The sequence below is a fragment of the Pyrgilauda ruficollis genome, unplaced genomic scaffold (genome assembly GCF_017590135.1).
Source record: "Pyrgilauda ruficollis isolate IOZ18807 unplaced genomic scaffold, ASM1759013v1 scaffold33, whole genome shotgun sequence".
In the NCBI taxonomy this organism is placed as follows: Eukaryota; Metazoa; Chordata; class Aves; order Passeriformes; family Passeridae; genus Pyrgilauda; species Pyrgilauda ruficollis.
Genome location: NW_024524711.1, coordinates 6,975,000 through 6,989,410, shown reverse-complemented (window position 1 = coordinate 6,989,410; position 14,411 = coordinate 6,975,000). Strand labels below are relative to the sequence as shown.

The window sequence follows — 14,411 nt, the reverse complement described above, 5'->3', positions numbered from 1 at the left end:
GGACCAGATATTTTGCTCCTCAAACAAAATATGATTAAAAAAAAAGTCAAAGCTCTGTCTCATCCTGCTGTCTGTGAACTCCATATATAGTCTGGTATCCATCCAGTAGTTCTTTGCAAAACTTTGAACATTTGTGTGATTTGAATTTATAAATTGTGAGATTTTAAGCTTTTCCCAAATTGCTGACAATTCTGATTCACTTTCCAAAGAGCTACAGAAAATATGTGTGATTTTGGAGGCACAAAGAAGGAAACTAATTAATCTACATTCCACAGTAATTTTTTTTAAAGAACTGTCATGCTTAATTGCTTTAATTTTACTTGATATATTATGCTTCAGGTTTTCTATAATCACATGTAGGATGTCATACACTGCAGATTGTTTCCAACTGAAGTATGTGGGGACACAAATCTCCTAGGGCTTGTAATCAAATAGGAACTCTGCAACTTGAGGTCAATGCTTTGAATAATACTTACATGAATAATGACCAAATGTTGTTTACATCTGGTGGCAGTTTGGGGACTTGCTTGAAAGTTTCAATCCAGTTCCTGTTACAAAGAATTGAGCCTTTTTTTTTTTTTTTTTTTTTTTTTTAATTTTAAAAGGTGGCTTATTACAAATTCAGCTTAAATGAACAGGGTAACTGAATTTGTCTTTCTTTCTGGTTTTTTTGCACATTGGAGTAAAGCTCTGCAAAGTCATCTTACTGCAAGTTTTGAAACTGCAAAGCAAAGAGCTAGAGACAAGTTTTTGAATGTTTTAGTCTGCCACTTTTCACCAGCAAATGTGTGGGGAGCAAAACATTCTTTAAACTTTTTGACTACGTGAAAACTAATATTAGTGGGTTTGGGTGTTAATTTTTTTAAATCTTTTTCCTTTTCTTTTTTTCCCCCAGGAATAAGCATATCTGTGGTGGCACTTTGATAAAAGAAGAGTGGGTTCTTACAGCAAGGCAGTGTTTCCCTTCTCGGTACAGTAGTCTGGAACTTTGCAATATCAAAATCCATCTATTTTCGGGAACTTATCAGCACGATGCTTCTTCAACTTGAATACAGCAGTTTTTCCTCCTGTTTGGCTTTAACACTGCTTTTCTGATATAAAAGGCCTGTGGGACCTTGCTATTTTCTGTTATTATTGCTGTAAATCTAAATACCCTGGCTATTTTACATAGAAGCAAACATAGATTTTCCAAGTGTCGTGGTTAGACAATTGCCTCTTTATGAGAATAATCTCATGCTTCTGCTTAAATGGACAAAACAAAATAGAAAACTTGGGTAAATTTAAAAAAGTTCAAAGGTTCATACTGTCCAAGGATTTAAATGTTTGGATACTGTTATGAAAAAAAAAAAAGATTTTAGTAACAGTTAAAGATAAAATTATGTAATGGCTTCAGGCCAAAACCTTACATCCAAGGCATGTTGATTTTGGAATAGCAGTTGGCAGCATGAAGCCATTTCTGCAAAGGAGCATTAGTTAAGATCTTCCAGCATAATCTTATTAAGCAGAGTTTTTTAGTTATTTTATTATACAGTCAGCAAAATCATAACCAATTTTGCCTCATTTAGGTACAAAGATTTGAAAGACTACAAAGCCTGGCTTGGAGTCCATAATATCAAAGGAAAGGGAGAGGAGAAGCGCAAACAAGTCCGGAATATCTCCCAGTTGGTATACGGCCCTGCAGGGTCAGATTTGGTCTTACTGAAACTCAGCAGGTTAGTAACTGTTATTGTGAATTTTCATCTTTTCACTTTCATCTGCTGGGTGAGATTCTTCCTAAATGAGATTTGCAAGTTCATTGCTCTACTGTCTCCAGTACTACAGATGCTGTCTCCATGGGGTAAACTTCCAACTGAATGAAATTTTATTTGATACATGCAGGTCCATGCAGGTCCATCGTTGTTACTCAGAAAACAGATGTTACTCCTGTGAAATCATACCTACGTTATTCTCCCTGTTAACCATGTTTAGCTTTGTTGGGAGATTTAAAGAAAACCCACTAAGTACCCACATGGACTAGTATATGGTTTTAATTTACAGAATAAGCACCAGATTGTAGCTGAGATCCTTGTGTATATACAAGCTTTCAAAATTTCTCCGTATGAATAAACCTATATATCCAAATGAAATGCCATCGCTACTTACTTTTAAGATTAAAACCCAAGTTAAATAGCATAAAAGTGGTGACAGCATTTCAAGAAGTTTTTGACAGTTGGCAGCCGTAGTACAAAAAGTAGGTAGAAGAATCCATCATATTCTTCAGAAACAGAAAATGAAAGGAAAAGAATTGGCACAGTTTAAAATTGCTGTGGTCTATAATAGATTTAATGTAATTTTAAAAACACAGTTGAGAAGGTTAAGTAAAATCCATTATATCTATTTTTTTGTCTTATTTTCAGACCTGCTATATTGACAAATTTTGTAGAAATAATCCGATTGCCCATTTCTGGATGTACCATTCCAGAGAAGACCAGCTGCAGTGTTTATGGATGGGGATACACTGGATGTAAGAAACTATTTTTAAAAACTAAATGAATACGTTGACAACTTACTTCCTCTTGTCATTATAGGTGAGGCTGCGGGTATGGCCTGATGCCACGGTTGTCCAACACTTCTTGTTAAAAAATAGAGTTGTTTTTTTTTTTCTAACTTTGTAAATCTCTGAGCCTTTTATCCAATTTAATTTAATATGAAATATTTTCCACTAGTCTCTCCTTTTTTGTTGTTGTTTCAGGGACAGGGAAAATGATACAAACATTTTGAGGAGTGAATTAGAGAAAAATACCAATCTACATGTTAAAAAAAAAATAGCAAAATTTCTCTGCCGAATGTTAACAGGGTTTTTTGACAAGTCTTTGTTCATCTACTTGAGCAGTCTCTTTCTGTAATCCAAAGCAGGACCCTGTGGAAAAACTAATACAAAAACATGTAATCAAAGACTTTATTAATATACACAATAACAGCAAACTAGGGACACACAGGCAACCCTAAGTCTGACATTTCCTAACTTTTGAGTACTTGACTTTGCAACCTTTCTAATGTTTATTAAACACAGTTTTGTGTGAAGAAAATACAAATATGTGGGAGAACAGACATTTATTTAGTCTAGTAAATGCTATATCTGGCTAATTATGTGTTGATAAAAAGTTAATAGCTGCCAGTTGACAATAATTACTCCAATATTTACTGTGCTCAAATGTTGTTTTGCCACAGACCCTGAGTAAGCAGCAGCAATATACTCACACTGTCCTGGAAGCAGAGCAGAAGCTAGGCTGGAATTCTGAAGCTGTCTTCCTCGTAGCCACTACTCTGCCATTTCTTTGTGGGTGGCAATTAATCTGTACCAGCCCTCTCCCAAATGACTGCCTTTGATGTTCCCAGCATGTCCATATTAGCCATCCTCTGGGGCATCGGCTGTCTGGGGGACAGGGACATCAGGCTGGAGCACAGCACAGCACAGCATCACAGGAAAGAATAGCTTAAGAGAACTGATAAGGAATTTGCAATGTTGTGGAGTTATGTAATACAGTAAATACATAACATCTGTCATCCAAGGACTTTGTACTATATTTTTTGCACTACTTTATATAATCCTTGCAGAATCCCAGTCAGGGAATGAAGAAGTGTTACATCCATTTTTTTAAGAAACCAGGATAATAAGTCAGTGGAGGGCAAGCTTGGCATTTTCTTTTGATGGCTGTGCAGAGAATGGGCAGGTCCAGATCCTTTATTTATCTTTGCAGCTTGTACAGGCTTGTCTTTCGACATGTAGAACAAGAGTAAGCTCCACAGGGCTCCTGCTTCCTGACCTTCACACTGATGAATGGAGATTGCACAAGGCTGTGGCTGTGCCCTTGCAGGCACAAAGTCATTCAGGGTAGCTGAGCCAGCACAGATTGAGAAAAACTCCACTCTGCTACAGTATTTTTCAAGTCACACGTCCTTCCCTAGGCCATGGCAGGCACTGTTACACATTAACTCATGTTTAAGGCAGGGAGCAGGATCCTCCCTCCACTGATGGGGGTGATAACATTTTCTTTTTCTGATTTCTTTGATGACTGGGCAGTCTCGTGGTGAGCTGTAGAGTAAGCCCAGTTACACACAGCCCTTTATTCTAGTACTAAAAAACTTATCCAGATATTCTCAGAGAACTGAACAGACATGAAAACCTAACAAATGTCTGGCAAATCTCATTTTCAGAAAATACAAGAAATCCAAAATACAGAAACATGATAACAGTGGGGATAGACAAAAACATGAGTTTTGGAGAGAAAGTATAATAACTAAAATTACATTAATAAATTCATGTAGACTGTATCTTGAAACACTTTTTTTCCCCCTGAAATGGAATAATTTTTTTTATTTTATTTTCAATTGTAGTAGTTAACTATGATGGCCTTCTCCAAGTAGCAAACCTGTTTATTTTGGGAAATGAGAAATGCAACCAATATCTCAAAGGGAAGATTACTGTGAATGAGTCTGAAATCTGTGCTGTGGCTGAAACTGTAGGTGCCGGGCCTTGTGAGGTAAATATTGCATTTCCTAATATATTTTTAGTTGGCTATTTCTTTGCCCCCCCCCAAAAAAAAAAAAAATACTGGAGGTTTTTTAAAATTATTCTCATTGCACTAAATTTTTGCATTGGAAAATTATTTGTGTTACAAGTTGGTATTTTATGTCAGAGTGCAGAAATTACTTTGATTTCACTGTGTTACCACACAATTGCAAGATGTACAGCAATCTTATATATATTCAAATACTAAAACACTTCAGTAAACTGAGACAAACTTGTTTTCTGTATACTAAAGACAAAGATGGGCTCTGTGGTAGCAATACCTGTGTGTTTTGATTGAGTAGAAATCAAAGGCTGGACCAAATTTACCTGCTTATTTAGATGAGGTGTTGCATGCAAAATACATAACAGTCAGTACTCAACAGAGGTGATAAAGTTATGAAGGAGGGAGAATGATCCAAAAATGTACTGAGATTTTTATGAGTCAGAAGGCTGGAGCATTTTGGTCTCCTGAGCCTGAGCAACATATTGAAGAGGACAGGAGAACAACTTCAGTGATCATGTAGTATGGTACAATTGCTTTGCTTAGCACTAGTTTTGATGATGGAGAAAAGACATCTGAGGAGAAAAGCTTTAAATAATTTATTACAGGAAGATATAATTATTTTTTTTCATGGAAAATCTGACTGCAGATATCTAGAAGGAGGGAAGTCATGAACATTATTAAGTATTTATTATCTGAAATAGGATTGTTGATTTTCTAATACCGACGTTAACCGTGTAGTAAAATTTTCCCTACCCAAGGGTACTACCAAACCATGGGGAACAGAGGTCATCTTCATAAAGCTGAGGCCTCTTCCATTTGTTGTTAATAATCTATGGGATCATTTTTTGTTGCAAAGTATTTTCTTCAAAATAAAATGTTTAATTGTAAATGAGGTCTTAGACTTGTCAAGGCTTATAAATGAAACATCTGCATGGGAGTCTGCTGGGGATCCTGCACTTTGTTTTCCCCTGCAAGAAGAAATGGAATGAATTAATATTAGCAATCCGTCTTAATCACTGAGCAGTTTCCTGCTCCCTAAGTTCTCCTTTGAAGCTACTTTCCTCAGCAGAGAACAGGCAGAGGAACAAAATCAGATTGGCAGGTGAAACTCCACTCCTGAAAGTGTTTTATGAGCAGCTCTGATGGCTCTGACATAGTTCATTGTTCATGTGGGAACTAGTCTGCCGTCAGTCAGAAAAAATCCCAAACCAAATAAAGGTCAAGCATTGTTGTTTCTCTGGTGATCCAGAGAGAATGCAATGCTAATTGTCAGCTTTCATTTTTTGAAACAATAACTCTCTGATATGAGAATTTGCTGTCTAGTTTTGCATCGAGTTTGCAGGATTCAATCTACCTTTAGCCTGGGTAGAAACTGCAGCATATGTGTTCAAGTCCCAGGTCTGTGTGATTTTATCTAACTCTGATCTTGGTGGGTCATATTCAAATTTTCACAGAATGCTAATAAATGAATGCTAATAAATGAATGAAATAAACTACTATATAGGTGTCTCATTCATTCAGAATAACAAAAAATATCACTTTAACAAGTTATGTCTCAAAATAATGCTTTAAAAAGTATTACCTTTTTATTATGTTTGTTATTCCCTCTGCCTATTAGTACATACAGATTCTCATCCTAGGGCATGCAAGATGATTGACTGAAAGAAAGATGCTAACCTGACTTTGTCAGTAGTGTTTGATGCAAACCCTGTCATCATAACAAAGATGTTTATCTGTTGACTCACATTCTGTCATCTGGTTTATATTCACATAAAAAGTATTAGGCTTGCAGGTAGCTGAAAGAGGTGAATAAAATCTGGTGGTCTGAAGTCATTAGAATGACATGTAGAGATGTACCACAGAGCTTAATTTGCACAGAAGGAACAAAAGGTCAGAGGCCAATTCTGACATTGTTTGTCCTAAGTTCTGGTTATGAAAAAAAAAAGATATTGGAAGTTGGTTTATGACCTATGGCAAGAACACTATTGCCTGGTGCATCTTGTCATCCCCAAAAGAAATCATTCAGTAGTACACAAGTGGGAGCTGTGTCTTGAAGCATTTTGAGAAGTGACACTCATGTTTATTTTTTTCCTAGCGAGATTATGGTGGTCCTTTGGTTTGTGAACAAAACAGGCTGAAGATAGTAATTGGTGTCATTGTTCCTGGCCGTGGATGTGCCATTCGAAATCGTCCTGGGATTTTCATTCGGGTCTCATATTATTCCCGGTGGATTCACAAGATTATGATGACCTACAGAAAACCCTGAAAAAAGTCACATCCCATTGAAAGATTCTGGACAGCCTGTAATTAATGTGTAATGTAAAGATCAACAATTTTTTAAGTACTTGATAGTCAAGTTTGTAGAGCTTCTTTTAATATTTATGGGTGTTTTTGGTGTTTTTGTCTATCAGTGTTGTTTTATAAATGTTGGAGTGACTTACAATATATGCAAGTATGGTGACATATCTCCTGAAGATACTTGAATGGATAAACAATTTTGCAAAGACATTACTGGATGATAAATGGTTTTGTAGAAATAGATCATATGACCTCCTTGATGCTGCTCTTCAGATTATCTTAGGAGAAACAAATTATAGTTCTACTTAACACTTCTTATTCTTTCTATGAACCATATATTTCTCTTCATATATAACAAAAGCCCTACTGAGAAATATATGCATCTGTCCGGACAGCATTTATGATCATATTTCCTTTCCCCCTTATAAGAGGTCAAAGATTTCAGTACTTTGTTAAAAAAATAATATCTTTAGTAAGCAATATTTTCATTATTGATGGACTTTGACAAGCCTGCCATAAGCAGAGTTCTCGTAGAAGTCACTACCACTTTCTTTTACACAATGCTTGCAGACTCTAGTTCTGCACTTGGTTCCTTCACTGTATATATGGTCCTCTAACAGATATCTCAAACCCCATTTTGGTGTAGCAAACTATTGGTCATTTCTTTACAATCTGACCCAGAAATAACTGTGGATTTTCAATGCTAAAGACAGCATCTCATATAGTTTGAAAAAGTAATCCTGATTAGTTATTGGAAGACTTTGGGTGTTAAAAGAAATTTAAATCAAATATGCCCAAATCTTTCTAAACAGACAAGTATTAAAGGTTTGGTTGGATCTAGCTATTTCATGAAACTCTGCATTTACAGCAAGAAAAAGAACAGTTGAATCTAGCACCTGGCTGAGAGACTTAAGATGGGGAAAAGTAAGTTATACATTAATAGTTTTTCAGAAACTTGAGAATTTTAATAAAACCTTAACTAGATTTGGACAAAATTCTATATTTTGTATAATTCCTTTCAAGATAATAAAATGATTGCAGAGATTGATATGATCTTGTATTTAATATGGACAACATCACCAATAGTTTAATTGCTTTTTTCCTGTCTATATATGGGACAATCATTTTCCTTTATGCTGATAGGGAAAGGGAACACAAAAATCATCATCTATCAAAAGTGTTTGTTCTTCTGTAGGCATTTAGTTTTATGTCTGGAAATTTTGTACAAATATGTTGGCATAGGTGGCACTGATTACCCTTTAATTTCTGGAAAGTTGATATGACATATATCCAATTGTTAGTTTTACTACTGTACATGTAATTGCATAAATAACGGCACTGTTGCTTCACTTGTGACTGTGTAAATTGTAAATGTTTCCAGTAGTGTTTGACCTGTGTATCATATGTAACTTCAGAGCCACAAGACTGAGACCGTGGTGTAGATATACAAAAGGACATTTCATGCAGAAGATGCAGGGTTGAATTCTGCCCTGTCAGAAAACAAACACTTCAGGGGAGATGTCTTGGGAGACAGGCCTCGTCTTGACTCACCAAATTTTCTTCAGCAATGCACTTTGACTTCAGTGGGACTCAGTATGCTTACATCTGGTGAGCTGGGATGAATTTCAGCCCATGATTAAGAGGCTTGGCTTGCTGAGATTTGTGTCACATATCCAGCGGATTCTTCTGGCACATAGGAAGAAGTGTTTCATCAAGCAGAGCTTCTGAAATTCCTCCTGATGTAAATAGTCTCTTTGGACAAGATGTGACTTCTCTGTACAGCAGATTCAAGGTTGTGGATGCTATGCAGACAGTCTGTCTCAATCTATTCTGGCCACCTCTGAAGGCTTCATGCTCCCTTTAGCCTCTCTTACTTACCAGGCCTAAAGAGGGCAGGATTTAGCCTGTTGTATTTACACTTAATTATTGTCATGTAGGTGAAGAGTGTATTTGTGCTAATTATATACTGACCATGTCTTATTGAAAGGATTACAATTTTAAGAAAGACTTTTAAAAAACTCCAAGTGAGTTCTGTTCTCAGCCACAAGTAGAATGTGGATAAAATATACAATTCCATGTTCACTCTTTGTATTCGAAGAATTGTCATGTGCTCACTGTATTATATTTGTAGGCATTTTGTTATGTCTATCTAGAAAATTTGAATCCTAAAATATATTAGTTAAAAGCTTCTGCTGTGCAGAAGACTGTGACTTTTATATATATATATATCTCACACACACACACACATGTATATGATAAAAAATACTGTTTTTTCTTAGACAATGTATAAGGATTTTTACCTGTTCTGGGCAGTGCCTCAGTAAAATAAATTGTGCAGAGTTGATGCTCCAGAACTCAACAAGTTTGTATGCACTTGCTTACCAGGTACTTTTGCTCTCCCTGTCTCAGAATGGAGGGCACCTGAGATCCTGAAGAGCAAGGGAAGAGAAGAATAATGATATGTGGTAATGAATCTGTACTTCAGTTATTCCTGTGAATATTTCTAGTTGGTACCAATGGTACCGTAGCAGGCAACTGTTATAACTACAGGACTCTCTTAAGAAAGGACACTCTATAGATATTTTTTCACTGTTCTAATATTTTTCTCTCTGTTATAACAAGGGAACCTGATCTAGTGCCCATCTAAATGCTGAAAAGCCCTTTACTATCTTCAGTGGGATCTGAACTTTACTACATAGATGTGATTTTTACTTCACAGATGTGATTAGAATAAAGGGTACAGAACTTACATTCTTGTCTAAGGACATTCTTAAACTCCATTGAATTTCATTCTCATTCTCCTTGCTGTAACTAATCCTCGATCTCTGAAAGGTGTAATTTTCTGATATAAAATTATGGAATTAAAACCTAAGAGGTGATTTTGTGCAACTGAAGTTATTTTAACTTAATTACTATTTTCTTTGGGCATTGGAACTGGCTAACGCTTCTTCCTTTTATTAAAGTAAACATTCTTCCCTTCAAAAAATTTCCCCCCATCTCTTTTTCTCTCATAAACCTCATGACCCTCAGAAAAATGCAGCTCTCATTGGGAATGTGCTGGGTCTAGATTTTTGCTGCTACTGCTAAAATCTTTTTCTCTAGTTTAAGCTTAAAATTCTCTGAGGCATTCTGCAATCCCTTCCTGCAGGTAATGCCAATGTACTTGACAGAGCTACTCACTTGAGTTAGAGCTTTTCAGATGAGGGTCCAAATAAATTTCTGGGGGTCAAAATCTACTCAGGCAAAATGTCCCTTGAATTCAGTGAATGAGATTATCAAAAGAGTAGGGCCTAAGAGTTGTTCAGTGCTTTTCCACGTGGATCCTTGTACACATTCTCAGCTCCAAGGCAACCTCAGCAGGAGCTGAGGTGTTGTTATCATCCTTCTGGAAAGTTGGTTGTAAACCAGTTACCCCATGGAGACTGTGGGAAGCCTATTGGGTTGGTTATTTAGCCTTGTCTCCTTACCAATTATTTTCTTCCCCCCTCACGTGCACTGGTATATTACTTTTTTTTAATGTTGGGGCTGCTGGCAGGAACTGACATGGCTTTTCACCCTAAAATTTTCCAGTGTTCCTTTTTACCCTTGGGCACTTATGTACGGCATTTTCTTGCATGGGATCTAACTTCAGGGAGCTGCCTGTGGAGTTCAATGTATGATAAAAGTATTTTTTCTTATTTAAGAAGGAAAAATAATGCTCCCATTAAGTACAACTTGATGAATGCCTAATGAAAAGGGAACACTCTGGTTATAACTTGTAATACAAATCTTCTGTAATTAACATGTTCATTAGTAAATAAAGTTGGTATTTTTGTAACCTTGTTTACTCTTATTATTCTTAATAAAGTATTTTATAAAAAACAACAACTTAATTAGTATTACATTTTTTATTGAAAGAACAAGGCCACAACCCCACTGCAAGTTTCCCATTGTCAATTCCAGTGAGGGATTTTAATGTGCAAAGTAAGGAGGACTGCTGCTGTAAAGATCCTCTTGTGTCCAATTGCAGAATTGAAAATATAATGAAAGAAAGAGCCAAATACATTGTGATCTTGTTGGGAGTTCCCAAGATCTTTCTGAATTATTTCTGCACTGAGAATGGTCTAAGCATATTACAGTGAGAGTATATTTGCAGTGAAAAGGATGTTCTCAAGTTAAACATAAATATTTTCTTAGAGTTTTTAGTTCCTTGCAATTTCAGTATGAGAGGCTTGGAATTTTACTTATTTGAATAAATACACTTTACACTTCTGGAAAGGGGTCCCCTCTCAGTACAACCTTGTACTGAGGTACAAAAGATGATGCAAAGGAGAGCAGTAACTTGCAACAAACCTTGGTGCTGCTGCTGCGCTCAATACCACAACCAGCCAGCAGCTACCAGAAAAGGAAATAAGCAACACCCTTACTAACCCCACCAGATCAGTGCCAAGTATTGTCAAAACTCCTATAATATCAGAGCATTCTGGTGAGTTCAAATAAGGGACAGTAAGTTCATTACTTCTTTGTCATATCCAGCTGAAGTTTCAAAGTTGTAAGCATTTCTGGTTACACTGTGATTTCAGCAATTTAAATAGATATTTGCTCCAGCTATATCCACAGTGAATCATTTTTCAAATAGACTCATATGCAGAGTGTTTGAAGTCTGATTCTGAGTTTTCCATGGCAAACATCACTTTCGTTTTCTTTTTTTTTTTTTTTTTCAAAAAGAGAGTTTTCAAATCAATGCATAAAATCAATGGATTTTATCGGGAACTCCTGAAATCATTGTTGGAATCTTGCAATGTTTTCCACCATTCAGGAGTGCCTCCAAAGTTATAAAAAACCATAAATAGTCCATATGTCAAAACAATACTTTGCTACAGTTTTACATTCAGATTTCAGTACATTCAGGTGACCTGTGTGTCTTCTGGGAACCATAAGAATTACCTGCTTGTACGGCAATTTGCACCACAAAAATCTCTAAATGGGTATTGCCTTCATATTACATTCTGTCATGGCTTTATCTTTTGTAGCTGCAGGAACAGTGTAATCTGCAGATGATAAATGATGGAAACCCACATTGATGCTCACTGCTTGTGTTCTGCTCTGTGTTATTTAACAAGCCTCATGTAAACAGAGCAGGCCATTTAGGAGGGTTCAGTTGTGTATCTACTCTGCCTTCAAAAGCACCGATTTCTGGACAGCTATGCTCCAATAAAACCCACGTGCAATAAATAGGAAAGAAAACAGCTGGGAGGGAAAAGGCAGACCATAAAAAGATTAATAGCAAAATAAGCCCTAAAATAAAAAGATTTTTTACATGTTGTTTCAGTTTTTATAACATAGGCTACACAGTGTGAAAAGATGCAATAGAACAGCTTAATAGCTAAATCTACTTCACTTTGTTGAGAACACAAGATGCAATGACTTCTCCATATGGTCACAGAAGATATAGGACAAGTTGTACTTCTGTGTCCGAGGTCCTGATCCTACTTCCATTGAAATCACTGTCAAAACACTATTTTAAAGCACTATTTAGCCCAATCTAGAGCTAACAGATATGTCCCAAAACTTCCTTCTGAACCCCTCAGACGTTGTCTTGACATTGTTTCAGATGCTGACTTGAAGAAGTGCTCAGGATGTGTTCCAGACTGTTAGTGAGTGTCAGAGGGAGAAAGTATACACTTTATTTCAAAGCTGGGCATCAAAGTTTGACTGCAGACTATCAAATTTGCTCAGTCTGACTGAAGATGAGAATTGGTTAATTTGCTTACTATTCAGATATCGTTCATTAAATAATAATAACAACAATAATTTTATCATTATAAATTATTAAGAAGAAGAAGAAAAACAACAACAGTCTTAAAACCCATGATGAATGCAGTTGCTATTAATGTAGCTTTTATACACAAAATAATAAATTCCTTAGGGAAAAACTCCCCACCAGAGCAAATAAATGTACCACTTCAGAGTCCAAGAGATGTCATTTGCTTGAGATATCTCAAGTTTTATCTGTTGAAGTTGGTATTGACCTCAATTGGGTTATTTAATGCGTCCACTGGAAGAAAAATTATGTAGAGGACAGTGCAATTCATAACAATCAAAAATAAGGCAAGAAACACAACATTAGAGGTATACACTGGATTAGATGAGGCTAGTGTAAAAAACAAACAAGGATATAGTCCTTCTCTTTTTGCTTCTACAGAGAGAAGTTTTGCCTTCAGCAATATATGAGTTTATAGATTTAATTCAGTTCTTATAATACTGAATAAAAAAATCCAGATGGTTTTCTTTTCTTGAGGATTAATGTCAGCATTATACACACAATGAGCAAATATGCATTTACATCAACATTGCTGTTACAAACCATGTCAACAACAGTCTCATGTGTTGGGCGTAAATATGCCATCTGCTGTTCAGCCTTGCATTTAACAGGGCTCTCATTTCACAGAGCAGTTACAAAACTGCCATCACAGAACGCCTTGTCCATTTTTTAAATTTATTTTTAATTTTTTAAAAAATTTTTTTAAAATGAAATCAACGAAAATTTTATGTTCATAGCAGTGTAAGTTGTGGAAGATTTGCATGAAGCATTCACTTGAAAGTCTCTGCTTTCCATTTCTGTGCATCCTCACAAGGCAGATGAGTCCAAATTATTGCCTGATCCTTCAATTCTTTGAAACCTACGTTTCTCTTGGCAAAGTCCCCACATGGGTTCTTTTTTTTTCTGCTGTATATATTCAAGAAAAGTCCTCAAAATACTTTTAGGAGATGAAAACTCATTGCATCCCAGCCTTCAGCTATCTGCCCTGATGTTCCCAACTTGCCATCAAGTACATTAACTCATGGAATGGAATTTTCTAGTGGGCTAGATGGCTTCTCCACAACCCACATCAGCAAAGTCTGGGGAGGTGCTCCACAGCCATCCATACCAACCATTGCCAGAGGTCTTGGTGTGGCTGAGCACCAGAAGCACACAAATAACACATGGACACAGAAACAAGTGCACATACACCCACCCAAACACACATAAATGTCTTCACAATGGTATCTAGCCTACTAATTAACAAATTCTACACACATACTTCAGGAAAAGGATTATAACCTTGGGTTTTCCTTGTCCCAGTGCTGTGATGACCCAAGTGCCTTGGTACAGGAACACGACAGCATGCAAAGAGAGGTCATTCTACCAGGACAACTTATCTCACTTTCAACCTAACCAAGAATAACATGGGGAAGTTTTACAGTGCCAGCCAGAGATATGAATTTTTGATATCCTGACTTGGCACATTTGTGATGACAAACATGTTCAGTGTAAGCCTGAGCTGGAATAAAATCTTGTGTACCTCTTATCCTTTGGCCATGCTCTGGATTAGCTGGATCCAAACCAATCCACTTAGATCTGTAGTGATTGCATGTTTGCATATGTCTTTGTGGGTGTGTGCGTGCCCATGTGTGCAGAGACACATGTATCTATTCTTCCTGGCACAATGTACAAGCTCTAGGGTTGCTTTTTATTGTCCTGGAAGCAGACAAAGCAGACTTGGCTAATTTTCAGCCATCTGTGTTCTAGGTTTT

The 14,411-nt window shown here is 36.5% G+C and overlaps 1 protein-coding gene across 1 annotated transcript in view; it reads left to right on the top strand.

The window, feature by feature from the left end:
- Positions 1–6,822, top strand: part of HGF (hepatocyte growth factor) — a 53,755-nt gene extending 46,933 nt beyond the window's left edge. Inside the window, exons 14-18 of the mRNA XM_041474652.1 lie at positions 896–970; positions 1,566–1,712; positions 2,397–2,503; positions 4,378–4,523; positions 6,652–6,822. Coding sequence (XP_041330586.1) covers positions 896–970; positions 1,566–1,712; positions 2,397–2,503; positions 4,378–4,523; positions 6,652–6,822 — 646 coding nt within the window. The remainder of the gene's footprint in view (positions 1–895; positions 971–1,565; positions 1,713–2,396; positions 2,504–4,377; positions 4,524–6,651) is intronic.
- The last annotated feature ends 7,589 nt before the right edge of the window (positions 6,823–14,411 follow it).